The 15,944-nt window shown below is 47.0% G+C and overlaps 1 protein-coding gene across 1 annotated transcript in view; it reads right to left on the reverse strand.

The window, feature by feature from the left end:
* The window catches only part of GSDME (gasdermin E), a 171,118-nt gene that overhangs the window by 33,516 nt on the left and 121,658 nt on the right, over positions 1-15,944 (reverse strand). The window contains exons 7-8 of the mRNA XM_088457800.1: positions 14,365-14,492; positions 5,469-5,655 (exon numbers count right to left, since the gene is read on the reverse strand). Of these exons, the coding sequence (XP_088313926.1) occupies positions 5,469-5,655; positions 14,365-14,492 (315 nt within the window). The remainder of the gene's footprint in view (positions 1-5,468; positions 5,656-14,364; positions 14,493-15,944) is intronic.

The raw sequence follows: 15,944 nt of genomic DNA on the forward strand, positions 1-15,944 counted from the left end.
CCATAGTGCTCTACCTGCTTCTCCTCGAGTCCAGACGGAGAGGAGTTGGGTTTGAGGTCGCCCAGATCTTGGACTCTCGTCTACGCAGAGGTCATCTACAGTATTTGCTGGACTGGAAAGGTTACGGTCCAGAGGAACGTTGCTGGACCGATGCTCGTGATGTCCACGCTCATCAGGAGATTCCATTCTGCCCATCCGGAGAAGCCTGGTGAGTGTCCTGAGGCCACCCCAAAAGGGTGGGGTACTGTCACGGCCAGGGTATTTCAGCATGGCGCTAGGCGAGTGTAACCTGTGAGGTCATTGTGGCGCGGGCTGTCTGGTGGCGGAGCTGGTGTCTGGCGGGGGGCTTTGGCTGCGCGCGTTGTTGTGCAGGCCTGTTGTCACTCTGCTCTGGTAAGGCCTGGCGGCGTCTCCATTCCGTTTGGCATGGGCGCCGCCATCTTGCCTTCTGGCCATGTGATGCGGCTGGCCAATTCTGGTGAGTCACATGTTCCCTCCGGCCAGTAACAGCACGGCATGGGGTATTTAGGAAGGGTCAGTGCCTTCCTTCTTTGCCAGTGCAACGTGTATCTCAGCCTAGCTGAGAGGGAGTTCTCTGTGCTTATCCTGTTCTGTGAATTCGCTGTCTGCCAGTCTGCATGTGAGCTCCTAGCTCCTACTAGACTACCCCGCTTCCTCCATCACCCTTGCCCATACCTGAGTGCCTGAGCCTGCTGACATCCTGCGCTTCAGCTCACTACCTGCATACCTGGCTTGATTATTTTCAGTTCACTACCTGCATACCTGGCTTGATTATTTTCAGTTTCACTACCTGCACACCTGGACAGATCTAATTGTTTCTACTTGGACATTAACCCTTTTACTCCCACCACAGAACTCTTGTGCACATTTATATATTCCAGGACTTTTATTTACTGCCACATTATATGTCTACTCAAAATCTTATTAAAAATCCTAGTTTTATTTTCAAATCTGCTTCTGTGATTGCTCCTGCTACCACCCCAGGTCCACAAACAACCCAGAACATAACAGAAGGTCATTCCATGTATTGCAGGCAGCAGGACATTCCATGTATTGCAGGCAGCAGGTCATTCCATGTATTGCAGGCAGGTCATTCCATGTATTGCAGGCAGGTCATTCCATGTATTGCAGGCAGCAGGTCATTCCATGTATTGCAGGCAGCAGGTCATTCCATGTATTTAAAAGTTGGGGGGCCCTGCCTATTTTGTCAGACCCTGGCCCCACAATTTCTGATGGCAGCCCTGGTGTCACGTGATGATTATTTTTTTTTTTTTTGCGGCCCACACACTTAGACCTTGAATATTCAGCCCAGTTGGGATTTTGAGTTTGACAGACCTGCTCTACATATACAAGGCTGCCAAAGCATCAGACAGAATAGTTGGTAGTGCGTACACACTTCCTGATTTGTCCAACAAAGGACCACTGTGGCTGATGAATTTTAGGAAGAACATTAGGTCAGATCTTCAGATGCACCTGATTTTTTTTTTCCGAAAAAACATTATCGTAGGAGCGTACAAATGCTTACAACATCTGAAGAAAAAAACGTGAGTCGCAAAATCAGTGTGTACCCAGCTTAAGGGGCATATAAAATTGGGAGCGACGTTTTCTCCGCAAAAAAACATGCGGACCTCGCGCCCAATTGTGGAATACTCTCAATATCTGCGGTATTCAATATTAAAAAATGCACGCAGGGTTTTCAGCATTGAAAACCCAGTGGTGCGAGAAACAAAAAAACAAAAAAAAAAGTAATTAGGAGGGGGTTCCAGAGCATTTCCTGACCATTTTTCCTAAAAATATGAATTTTTAGGAAAAATTGGTTGTGCTCTGGAGGTGCTTAAAAAAAAATCTCCCAGTGCTCAAAAAATGGCATACAAAAACCTCTATGTGATGAACCAATTATTTTTAATTTTAATTCATGGGACCATAAGACCTTTTTGCAGTCTCAGTGGTCCACAGACTGTGTTCATGGACGAGACAAGCCATATTTTTATTGCTGCAGAACAGCTGTAAATTCTTAACCTATTGCTTGGTCTGTGTAAAGGGCTTTTTTTTTCCTTTCTTAGAACTGTAAAATGTACATTATTTTTTAGTTTCGGCTAACATGAAGGCTTCTTTTTACCTTTGTACCTTTTCAGGTTACTCACTGACAGCCTGATTCAGAGCCGGACGCTAATTGCGCTCGCTCGTTCAGAAAAAGGGGCCGGATATTTTAATAGAGCACTCGCTCTTTGCGGTCTGTTGATGCCTCTATGTCTGAGCGAGCGAACGAAATATGCACTCGCTATTTTGTAAAGACGCCCCCTGGCCGTTCGCATCATACGTCATCTCCGCTATTTATTAGATTAATCGAGTACATCGAAAGGCGTCTGAACTGCTCGCAGTGCTTGTGGTTGGATTTTCCTACCGCAATCATGCCAACAGTTCAGGCTAAGAGACAACCAAGTGACGTGGCCGATGACGCTGCTTTGCACACCCTTAAAACGCCCGTTTTGACAGTTTGGCACGCCTGCGTTCGGATCTCCACTCCCCGTTTTCAAGCACCTTCCCCTGTTACCACCCACAAACGCCTCATCCTGTCACTCAAATTAGCAGGCCCTCGCTATTTTGCGAACACACGATTTCCGACCGCACTGACTGGTTGGCGCATGCGCATTACGACCCATACGCATGCGCAGATGTGTGAACATCGCTCGGAGCGAACGAGCGGTCGCTTACGAGCGGCTCTGAATCAGGCCCTGAATTGCTTACATTTCAATAAAAACTGAAAAATCAGGTGGTTCTAAAACTTTTGACCAGCAGCGTAGTCCTACACACAATGAATCCTTATTGCACTAGATTTTAAGGTTATGTCCACCATTCAGCCGAGCATAAAGTATATATTACTAGCACAACGTATACACATCCTTATTGCTATTACATTACAACATTCAGATAAACACAACTCTTTGCAGGACCTTTAGAACTCATTAATACAAGCTTTACAGAGCAAAGAAAATAAAGTGAAAAATAATCCCTCCATTATACAAGGTATATTGTGTCATTAATTCATTAATCAATTTATCAATGGCTGCTTGCTATACACACCATATTATTGCAATCTTTCTACTTTTATTAGCCATTATCTCAGGCTCTAGTTTCTTTGAGAACTGTGTGCCAATCTGATATATGACTGAATCATTAAATTAAGCAACTGCGATTTTGATCAATTATATGGACTATCATCAATAATGAAAGCAATGTAGCAATTAGGTTTGTGCAAGCAGTGCCTAGGGGGAAGCAGTACTATTGCTCCCCAATGGCACCTAAATTTGACTTGCAGGGTACCTGGAATGGCAACCAATATAGCCTGTGGAGCCGCCCGAAGCATCCAAAGGATGCACCCTGCAGATAGTAGAGCCGAGATTTCTCCCGGTAGTGCTTTTCTTCCTTATCCAAGAGACCTTGCCCCCTTGACAGTACAAAAAAATAAATATAAATAAAAATCGCCCTGCTCCGGCATTGTACACAAGACAGCATTAGGAAAAACATGTGCTTAAGAACAAAACATGTAATAAAGGGGGCATAGATTATTGCTAGACACTGGGATGCTCTCTGTATTGTTTGCCGGTCACATGGTGCACTACCGTGTGGCATATTATGAACTCGGCGTTCGAACTGCTCAAAATTGCAAATCTGCACCAATCAGGTTTTATCTGTCAAATGCAAATTGTAAATATCTGATTGCATACCTGCCAACTTTTATGAAGTGGTCTGTGAAAATTGAATTCGCCGAAGGAAATTAGGGGACATGACTTAGTGGCAAGGGGCTGTACTCGCTGGAAATGCTGCACCCGCGAGCCATGCCCCCTTTGTTATCATGCTGGGGGTTTGCCCAGTGCATGTGATGTGAACCCTTCCTATTCTATGTGTCCATATCCATATTCCACCACAACGGCATCTGTGTGCACGCTGTCACCACAATCTAAACCATTCTCTATGGGAGCTCTACGTGTATAAATCCAATAGGAGTTAAGAGCTATTGCACAAGCATTTTCCTTTCCCCTCTTCATTTCAATTGCTTACTCATTCCAAATGAGTTGTGTGCTACATATGCAAGAAATGGCATTAACGTGATTAATGTGTTTTGATTAAACTTTGCTTATACCACTGACCATTATCACTGATTTTGTTGCTTCACTCCCGCCCCAATCACTTGAACACAGCACCCTATGCAGTATATGAGATGTAGAGGATTGCATTTTGCATGCGTCTTTGTAGTAGCACTAATTATGAGAAAGTAAGGTGAAGAATCAGGGAAAAAGATTTTTTTTTCTTAATATCGGTCTTCTCTTTACCTATACAGTACTCCTGATGTCACTATTTCTACAATATAAGAGCTCTGTCAGTTATTAAAACTATATATCACTTTTTTATATTTATAATAAAGTTTAGAAAAAGTTTTACGTCCAGTGAAGCATTAAGAGGGACCAGGCAACCATGAAATGGCTAGCAATACTACACTACACTTGTAAAAACAGAGCTATCATTGAAAATAAACAGACTCACAGACCTAACCCGGGTCCTACAAGAAGAGTCAGAACCTATGACTGCAAATGGTGTGTAACTTACATGTTTGTGCTAAGAATTATTGTGCATGCCAGCACTGGAAGGCTGAGCGGATAAAAAATAAAATATAGTTGGTCTTACTATGACTTACTGAGCAATTGTATTTATTAATTATTTACACCGCTGTTGGACAACCTGATATTTTTCAGCGGTCTCACAAGCAACTAATGGTTCTCCAAGGGGCCCACATACTACCGCTGCAGATAAAGAACCAAATGAAATATTAAGATCAGAGCTAGCATCAAGTGTTCCAGATACCCAAATAATAGGTTATCCAATGGCCGAAATCACAATCCGCTCACTGTCTTGCCATATAGACGCGTGAATGTACTGCACTCATGCTAACATCAGGGTCCCTAGCAAGGGACCAGAGAGGGAAATTACCAGATATTGGGGCAGGAGGTCTGCACAGGTGCTCTATGGGGGCTGCATGTAGCTCATGACTCAAAGAGGCCACCCAGTGTTCTACAGCAGCAAGTTTGCTTGGCGAGCTCCCGTAAAGTTCCCATGTAGCAATGTATAAACTAATTAACCACCAGCAACACAAGTGATCAACATGAAGCAAGAATCATAAATGATTCCCTATATTTATGCTGTACTAAATAAAGCCAATGTTTCATGAAATTACCATGCCGAGTGATACAGAGCTGCACTCTCTAGTACATGAAGAGTTTTATAGACACCCATTAAATTCCTGTCAAGTGTGGAAGAAAATATTAAATAAAGAAATTACAGTTACGACGGGTTTTAAAATGTGCTGCAAAACAGAGCAAACATTTGATAAATCCTCTATCCAGCAGGAGCCTCCAAACACGGGGTAGAAATGTGAATGAATGAATTACCATCCAGTGCGCTGATCAGGATGTGCAAGGCTGCAAGCAGCCCCCGTTCAGATGGCTCTGGGAGCTTCTCGTTCTGCATATCATATCCTGCAATGTGCAATATCTTCTCTGCTCGTTCTTTCTGAGGTGGCTTTAACTCATCCAAGGATGTCAGACTTGGCCTGCGCCCTAAACATATATATTCTACCTGCCGGAGACAAGAGAGATAAATAATCAGGTACTAATCGCTAGGCTGTTTTTTTTTCTCTCTTAACACTGATTAACATAGGAGTTCTGTGTACAGATAGCGCTCTGCCTGACAGAGCAGGAGGGAGAAGAATTCGCTCCATTTTACAAAAGCAATGCTACAAGGGGAAGGACAAACCTTCAGCCCCTCAGCTGGACACAGTTTGCACTGCTACAGCAGAATATAAAGGAAAAGCCCGGCTCTTCGTCCTGGCTATGAAGCCCTCGAGTCTAGGTTACAAAATAATATAAATAGAATATTCGCCTGTGATTACAGTAATAGCAATTCTGACATCAATATGAATCATATATAAAGCATGCATGCAAGTAATCTAACAATACAGTATACCAGAAACAAGTGATGTGTTTTATGCTTACATTTGTCCAATGTGGTGTTTACTTGCTCATTTACAGAGAGCAGGCAATGATTGTGATGGATGACTTGTATACCTTATAGCAATACAGAAGTAGAGCCTGCGAGATTGCCTGCTATGGTTTCACGTTAAATGGAAGGTATCACATATTCGTTTTTTATTTATAGAATGGGATTAAAGTATATGGTGCACTCGAGTAAGAGCCGCATAGGACCACACTAGGCACTTTCTATTATATATCATTTACAGAAGTTTCCCTGCTCATTTACTTTTGATTCTCCACAGACTTTAAATCGAAATATCCCACTTTTCAAATACTGACATCAATATAAAACAAATTCTAGGCCACATACGAGTCATCGGACAGCACCTCAGAACAGTGGGGGTCATTCAGACCCGCTCGCGAGCGCAGGACGCTCGCAAGCGGGTCGATGGTGCCGAATTGCGCATGCGCACGACGGAGGGAGCTCCGTCGTGCGCATGCGCGAGACCCGAATAACGACGGCCAAGCCGTCGTTATGGGTCTCGCACCAAAGGGGGCATGCTGTCGATGGTGAGTGACAGCACGCCCCCTTTGGTGGGCTTGCCGGGGGCGTGGCTGCCAGACGGAGGCGTTCCCATGGGAACGCCTACCGTCTGAGTCCGGCCCCACTGACATCAGTAGTGATGTCAGTGATTTTGGCTCTGATAGAGCCAAAATCACTCCAGGGCTTGCGGTCACCGAGACCCTACCGCAGGGTCTCGTCGCAAGCCCCATGGTCGCGATGGTCTTGACCATCATCATGGACGCTCGCTATAGCTGTGGGTGGTAACCCACAGCTATGCGAGCGTCCATGAGGCCGCTCCAAGTTGAGGGAGGAGGGCCCTGATTCAGACCGAGCGCTCTGGTCAGAGGGTCCGGCTCTGAATCAGGCCCAGTGCTCAATCGCAACAAAAATAAAGTTATTGCTGGACTGAGCAGGGAAAACCACAGGGGGTCCAGTCAGCTGATTTTATCCAATGATAACATATAGGGATGAGTCTGATATTTTCCCTGATAATTATACCAATGGAGCACAGGTTCTCAAACTTGGTCCTCAGGACCCCAAACAGTGCATGTTTTCCAGGTCTCCTCACAGAATCACAAGCGATTTAATTAGCTCCTTCTGTGGATCTTTTAAAATGTGTCAGTGAGCAATAAATACACCTGTGCACCTGCTGGGTACCCTGGAAGATGTGACCAGTGTGAGGTCCTGAGGACAGCGTTTGAGCAGCACTGCACTAGAGAACCTATTCTAACTGTACAGTTATATCCTACAGTATATGCCATTATTATAACCCATGGTGACCATTCTATTTTATTAATAAAAGCCATGTTGAAAATTTTATTCTGATCCATGAAAAACGTATTACTACTTGCCATTTTTATACAAGATCTATTATGAACCAACCATCTCGTGTGTACAAAAGTCAAATGATCAATTTTATTCTGTATCTCAAGATCTACAGTATACACTTACTGAAACTTTATAATAAACTTATTTTGTCTTTTTATACTCTTATAATGTTGCTTGTGTGTTTCCTAGCATTATTATGTATAACTTTAGGCCCGATGCGATTTAATAGTGGAGGGGTTCCTCGCGCACGTCTCCCCGTCCTCTCTTACCGATGCATTCCCAAATACACAGTGCAGATCTCCAGGAACATGGCGTCCGCCCCATTTCCCTAGTGATTTCTGTACTGCACATGCGCAGATCTCCGGGAACATGGCGTCAGCCCCATTTCCCAGTGATGTCTGTACTGCACATGCGCAGATCTCCGGGAACATGGCGTCAGCCCCATTTCCCCAGTGATTTCTGTACTGAACATGCGCAGATCTCCGGGAATATGGCGTCGGCCCCATTTCCCTAGTGATTTTTATACTGCACATGCGCAGATCGCCGGGAACATGGCGTCAGCCTCATTTCCCCAGTGATTTCTGTACTGCACATACGCAGATCTCCGGGAATATGGCGTCGGCCCCATTTCCCCAGTGATTTCTGTACTGCACATGTGCAGATCTCCGGTAACATGGTGTCCGCCCCATTTCCCTAGTGATTTCTGTACGGCACATGCGCAGATCGCCGGGAAAATGGCGTCGGCCCCATTTCCCCAGTGATTTTTATACTGCACATGCGCAGATCGCTGGGAACATGGCGTCGGACTCATTTCCCCAGTGATTTCTGTACTGCACATGCGCAGATCTCTGGGAACATGATGTCCGCCCCATTTCCCCACTGATTTCTGTACGGCACATGCGCAGATCTCCGGGAATAAGGCATTAGCCCCATTTCCCCACTGATGTCTGTACTGCACATGCGCAGATCTCCGGGAATAAGGCATTAGCCCCATTTCCCCAGTGATGTCTGTACTGCACATGCGCAGATCTCCGGGAATAAGGCATTAGCCCCATTTCCCCAGTGATTTCTGTACTGAACATGCGCAGATCTCCAGGAATATGGCGTCGGCCCCATTTCCCTAGTGATGTTTGTACTGCACATGCGCAGATCGCCGGGAACATGGCGTCGGCCTCATTTCCCCAGTGATTTCTGTACTGCACATGCGCAGATCGCCAGGAACATGTTGTCCGTCCCATTTCCCCAGTGATTTCTGTACTGCACATACGCAGGTCTCCGGGAATATGGCGTCGGCCCCATTTCCCCAGTGATTTCTGTACTGCACATGTGCAGATCTCCGGTAACATGGTGTCCGCCCCATTTCCCTAGTGATTTCTGTACGGCACATGCGCAGATCGCCGGGAACATGGCGTCGGCCCCATTTCCCCAGTGATTTTTATACTGCACATGCGCAGATCGCCGGGAACATGGCGTCGGACTCATTTCCCCAGTGATTTCTGTACTGCACATGCGCAGATCTCTGGGAACATGATGTCCGCCCCATTTCCCCACTGATTTCTGTACGGCACATGCGCAGATCTCCGGGAATAAGGCATTAGCCCCATTTCCCCAGTGATGTCTGTACTGCACATGCGCAGATCTCCGGGAATAAGGCATTAGCCCCATTTCCCCAGTGATGTCTGTACTGCACATGCGCAGATCTCCGGGAATAAGGCATTAGCCCCATTTCCCTAGTGATTTCTGTACTGAACATGCGCAGATCTCCAGGAATATGGCGTCGGCCCCATTTCCCTAGTGATGTCTGTACTGCACATGCGCAGATCGCCGGGAACATGGCGTCGGCCTCATTTCCCCAGTGATTTCTGTACTGCACATGCGCAGATCTCCGGGAACATGGCATTAGCCCCATTTCCCCAGTGATTTCTGTACTCCACATGTGCAGATCTCCGGTAACATGGTGTCCGCCCCATTTCCCTAGTGATTTCTGTACGGCACATGCGCAGATCGCCGGGAACATGGTGTCCGCCCCATTTCCCCAGTGATTTTTATACTGCACATGCGCAGATCTCCGGGAATATGGCGTCGGCCTCATTTCCCCAGTGATTTCTGTACTGAACATGCGCAGATCTCTGGGAACATGATGTCCGCCCCATTTCCCCAGTGATTTCTGTACTGCATATGCGCAGATCTCCGGGAACATGGCATTAGCCCCATTTCCCCAGTGATTTCTGTACTGAACATGCGCAGATCTCCGGGAATATGGCGTCGGCCCCATTTCCCTAGTGATGCCTGTACTGCACATGCGCAGATCGCCAGGAACATGGCATTAGCCCCATTTCCCCAGTGATTTCTGTACTGAACATGCGCAGATCTCCGGGAATATGGCGTCGGCCCCATTTCCCTAGTGATGTCTGTACTGCACATGCGCAGATCTCTGGGAACATGATGTCCGCCCCATTTCCCCAGTGATTTCTGTACTGCACATGCGCAGATCTCCGGGAATATGGCATAAGCCCCATTTCCCCAGTGATTTCTGTACTGAACATGCGCAGATCTCCAGGAATATGGCGTCGGCCCCATTTCCCTAGTGATGTCTGTACTGCACATGCGCAGATCGCCAGGAACATGGCATTAGCCCCATTTCCCCAGTGATTTCTGTACTCCACATGTGCAGATCTCCGGTAACATGGTGTCCGCTCCATTTCCCCAGTGATTTTTATACTGCACATGCGCAGATCGCCGGGTACATGGCGTCGGCCTCATTTCCCCAGTGATTTCTGTACTGCACATGCGCAGATCGCCGGGAACATGGTGTCCGCCCCATTTCCCCAGTGATTTTTATACTGCACATGCGCAGATCGCCGGGAACATGGCGTCAGCCCCATTTCCCCAGTGATTTCTGTACTGCACATGTGCAGATCTCCAGGAACATGGCGTCCGCCCCATTTCCCCAGTGATTTCTGTACTGCACATGCGCAGATCTCTGGGAACATGATGTCGGCCCATTTCCCTAGTGATGTCTGTACTGCACATGCGCAGATCTCCGGGAATATGGCGTCCGCCCCATTTCCCCAGTGATTTCTGTACTGCACATGCGCAGATCGCCGGGAACATGGTGTCCGCCCCATTTCCCCAGTGATTTCTGTACTGCACATGCATCTCTGGGAACATGATGTCGGCCCCATTTCCCTAGTGATGTCTGTACTGCACATGTGCAGATCTCCGGGAACATGGCGTCAGCCCCATTTCCCCAGAGATTTCTGTACTGAACAAGCGCAGATCTCCGAGAATATGGCGTCGGCCCCATTTCCCCAGTGATTTTTATACTGCACATGCGCAGATCGCCGGGAACATGGTGTCGGCCTCATTTCCCCAGTGATTTCTGTACTGCACATGCGCAGATCTCCGGTAACATGGTGTCCGCCCCATTTCCCTAGTGATTTCTGTACGGCAAATGCGCAGATCTCCGGGAACATGGTGTCCGTCCCATTTCCCCAGTGATTTCTGTAGTGCACATGCGCAGATCTCTGGGAACATGATGTCCGCCCCATTTTCCCAGTGATTTCTGTACTGCACATGCGCAGATCTCCGGGAACATGGTGTCCGCCCCATTTCCCTAGTGATTTTTATACTGCACTTGCGCAGATCGCCGGGAACATGGCGTCGGCCTCATTTCCCCAGTGATTTCTGTACTGCACATGTGCAGATCTCAGGGAACATGGCGTCAGTCCCATTTTCCCAGGGATTTCTGTACTGCACATGCGTAGATCTTGAGGAAAATGGCACAGGCACCATTTTCCCAGTGATTTCTGTGTCGCTGCTGGAGAGCTAAGTATTGTGAATGGGTGCAACCATGATATATACACCCATGCTTGTAGCTCAATTACTACCATAAAAAGCTTTCAATGCTGGTACGATGTCAGGTAATGATACCAGACAGTGGGACTGATGCAGAGTTGAATAGAAGTCAGTTGTGTGGAGAGATCTGACCTGTTTCTGCACTGCGCAGGCTCCGGAGCTGAGGGTCTCATTCAGACCCGCTCGCGAGCGCAGGACGCTCGCAAGCGGGTCGATGTTACCCCAATGCGCATGCGCACGATGGAGGGAGCTCCGTCGTGCGCATGCGCGAGACCCGGGCAGAGACAGCCAAGCTGTCGCTCCGGGTCTCGCACCAAAGGGGGCGTGCTGTCGATGGTGACTGACAGCACGCCCCCTTTGGTGGGCGTGCCGGGGGCGTGGCTGCCAGACGGAGGCGTTCCCATGGGAACGCCTACCGTCTGGGTCCGGCCCCACTGACATCACTAGTGATGTCAGTGGGAGTGATTTTGGCTCTGATAGAGCCAAAATCACTCCAGGGCTTGCGGCCACGAGACCCTACCGCAGGGTCTCGTCGCAAGCCCGACCATCATCATGGACGCTCGCATAAGCTGTGGGTGGTAACCCACAGCTATGCGAGCGTCCAAAAGGCCGCTCCACATTTAAATAGGACGGCCCTGATTCAGAGCGAGCGCTCTGGTCAGATCGTCCGGCTCTGAATCAGGGCCTGAGCGCGGACATCGGCGGGTGGTTCAGAGTCCTAAGAAACTTGTGGATGAAGCAGCGTAGCTTAGTGCAATAAGGTATTCGTGTGTACTGCAGGTGTGTAGGCGGGACTGTGGGCTATGCAGAGTCCGATTTCAGACTCTTGCACCAAGGACAGGACTGAGGCGGCGCGGTAGCATAATTGCGTACAACTCCGCATACGGTAGAGAATTTAGATCTGTAATGTGGTGCAATTACGGCCGACTTAAGTTCACCTCTGAATCTACCCCACTGACTCCAAGGTGGGTTTTATCACAGGAGCCTCTCCACATCTGACACAAATCGCACACTGAGAACTGCGCACTTGCTGAGAACCTGACTTGGAATCCCGCTGTGACTTTGCTAGGTGCCACAAGGTCATCAGTTTGATTACATTTTCTACAAAACGCTGAAGTTTGTGACTGGCTGTTGGAGGCTGTACAGTAGAGGACACTGGATCACATTCAGGAAAATTGGAAACTGAGCAGAAGCGATTCTGCTCATTGTTTCCAATGAATTACAGCATTTTTTTGTTACCTGTATATCAGTTTTCATAAATGTGCCCTGCTACACAGCCGTGATGGATTTGACCAAACTTAGAACACAATGAAAATGGAAATTAGTTGTTTAGAAAAACAGATACGGTGGGACATTTACAGTATGAAAACTGTTACACAGTTAACTGTGCTTAAAATGAGGTATTTCTCAAGCAATTATTCAGATTATGGGGTCTATGTACTAAGCCTTGGGGAGTGATAAGGTGAAGAGAGAAAGTACCAAACAATCAGCTCCTGTCACTTTACAGGCTAAAAATGACATAGGAGCTGATTGGTTGGTACTCTAGGGTCTATTTATTAAGTCTTGGGTAGAGATTAAGTTAGAAACCAATCGGGACTCGGCGACATTTCACTTTCACGCTCCGCACTGCTCTGCTGATATTCTATTCACTGGCTGTGTACAGGGAGTGGGACAAGTGTCTGTGCTGGCAAAGTGACTGTATAGGGGGCACACTGCACGCTGATGCTGCGCTGTACTCTGCTGATTAAAGTGTCGAGACGGTGTACAAAAAAGTTTTTAAAAAAACTTTTAAAAGAAAGTTCAAAGTTTAAAAAGAAAAAAAAAATGCATTTTTTGGTGCTGTACCCCACTGTGTATACAGACACTGTGACTCCGTGGGCCTTAGCCCTCTGTGTATACAGGCACCATGACTCCGTGGGCCTTAGCCCTCTGTGTATAAATTAAAACCAGCGTGCCTCCGTGGGCCTTAACCCTCTGTGTATACAAGCACCGTGGCTCCATGGGCCTTAGTCCTCTGTGTATACAGGCACCATGACTCCGTGGGCCTTAACCCTCTGTGTATACAGGCACCATGACTCCGTGGGCCTTAACCCTCTGTGTATACAAGCATCGTGACTCCGTGGGCCTCAGTCCTCGGCCTGATTCAGACCCGCTCGCGAGTGCTCGCAAGCGGGTCGATGTTGCCCAAGTGTGCATGCGCACGACGGAGGCGGCTCCGTCGTGCGCATGCGCGAGACCCGAATAACGACGGCCAAGCCGCTCCAAAAAGGAGGAGGGACGGCCCTGATTCAGAGTGAGTGCTCTGTCAGAGCATCCGGCTCTGAATCAGGGCCACTGTGTACAAATTAAAAGCACTCTTAGTAACCAGTCAGCTCACTGCAACCTTTGGCCAATAACGGCGAAAACAATATTATAAAGTGTGAGGTGGTCTAAATTGACTGTAAATGACTGGAAATTAATGTTATTGATGTTAATAATACTCTAGGAACAAAAAAAAGCCCAAATGATGTGATTTTAGCTTTTTTGTAACTTTTTGTAAAAAAAACCCAAATCCAAAAGTCAGCAACGGCAGGTTTGGCAAATCCAAATCTGGATGACAAATCAGAGCCAAATCCAAATCCAGCAAAAATGGTCTAGCGCACATCCCTAGTTAGAAGCTGGTTGGTTGGTACTTTATCTTTGTCCACTTACTCTCTGTCCAAGGCTTAGTACATAGACCCCTATGTCAATAAAGTGTAAAACACATATGCAAACTTTAGGTTTATAGCATTTCTTAAGAAAAAAAATAGCTTGCTCCCGCTAAATTATTACAGATATGTCTTTCTATGAATAAAAGTATTGCTTTTAATGCTGAGATTAAGAGTTACATGTGGCCCTTTAGAAGGTTAGAGGCCACACATGCGACACCTATCGCAGCACTATATAGCATAGATATGATAAAAGGATCTAGTTTGAAAAAAACGTTAAAAAAAAAAATTCTGATCCAACAAATTTAAAATTCACATTTTGTTTGCAGTTGGAAAAATTGTAACATTGTAGTAATAAAGAGTCAGCTGATCTCACCCCTGCCTGCAGCCGGGCGACTGATTCCCCATCATCTAATATTTCACAAAGTAGATTATACAGCTCTCCGCGTTGGGTTTCCACAAGCTCTTGGAATACAACAAAGTGCTTTGTAATCTCCAGTAACTCTTCCAGCAGAAAAAAAAGAGAGAGAGGGGAAAAAATATCAAAGTGTCCTTATGCTGCAATGATAAAAGCACATGACATAAGCACAGCATTAATATCTTAAACTACAAAACAGCCTTTTAAAAAATGAGAACCATTTGCTGGATTTGTTCCTGCAATATGTTACAGTGAATTTTCTGTTAGTTACACATTTTGCCAGCGCTGCTTCCCACCCGCTACGTCTTCTGCTTTGAAAGATTGTGAGCATTACAGCAGCAAATATTGGAACAGCAGCAATGGCAGGTTACGCTGTGGCAAACTGCTATTTCCTCCAATGTCCATGTCATTATTTACAACAATTCAAAAGCGGTGTTAAAACCTAAAAGTCCACAGCATGTACAGAAGATTGTTTTTGTTGGGGAAAGTTTGAAAGTCACAGTATTTATGACAGCATTGTACAAAGGAAAAAGATGATCTGACATTAAATACAAAGTATAAAATAAAACAAAAACCCGAAAGAGCTGCAGAAGAAAAACATTGGTTGGCGCGGCTTGATCGCATGTATACGGGTGATCGCATTAGCATACAGATGTGTCCTCATACATCTAGCCTCCATACGCCATGATTAGCGAGATGCCTGGCGTGAGTGAGCCGCCAGGTTCTGTGCACCTCTGCCAGCGTCTGACGTCTTAGTCGCAATGCCATGCAATGAGGATGCACCAGGAGAGTGTGCCAATTAATTTGATATGCAATACTTCCACATCCCCCCTCCTCCCTGGCTTTTTTCGAATCAGTATCCCGGGCAGACCACCCCCCAGGGGTTGTCCCAGCACACACGCTGCAACCCAACCTCCCAGCTGCTCACCCATCCACACCTCTGGCTCCGCACCACCAGCGGCACGACCAAGAGCCAACCTCAGTTGCACATTCCGGTCGCTGACCTCCGCAGACCAATCAGAACAGCCGTGCAGCTGCAGCACACCAGCAACACGCTGATCCAGCTAACCAACAAACCTGCAGCTTCCAACCTATCTGCAACCGCCGCAACATCAACCTACATCACCATAACAAAGAACTACCGGTAGGTAAGTATTGCCAAGACTCACACCAACACGCGGGACGCCACACAGGTGTTTCAAACCCACTTTGCATATCCCCCCACCCCCCCGAGACTTCCTAGACTGTCGACCATAGGTCCAGAAGGGGTGACGTGCAAGGTCACTGAACCGCACGGGAAGGAGCCCCCTGAAAGGGTCCACCTACCTCCCCAGTCTCATCACTGAACCCTACCTACCTGCCCGGGATCTCAACGGAGCAGCATTGTGACTACTCAATAAAAGATTTTTCCCCAAATTACTGTGTCTCGCTGGCCTCATTTTGATTCTATTTTATTCCCCTTTTCACATTACTCCAAACTACACTCCATACCCAATCACACCCTCCTTCTCACTCCCAAAACACCACCACCACCAGAA

Source organism: Taudactylus pleione, unplaced genomic scaffold, assembly GCF_031769625.1.
Source record: "Taudactylus pleione unplaced genomic scaffold, aTauple2 ptg000788l, whole genome shotgun sequence".
Taxonomy (NCBI): domain Eukaryota; kingdom Metazoa; phylum Chordata; class Amphibia; order Anura; family Myobatrachidae; genus Taudactylus; species Taudactylus pleione.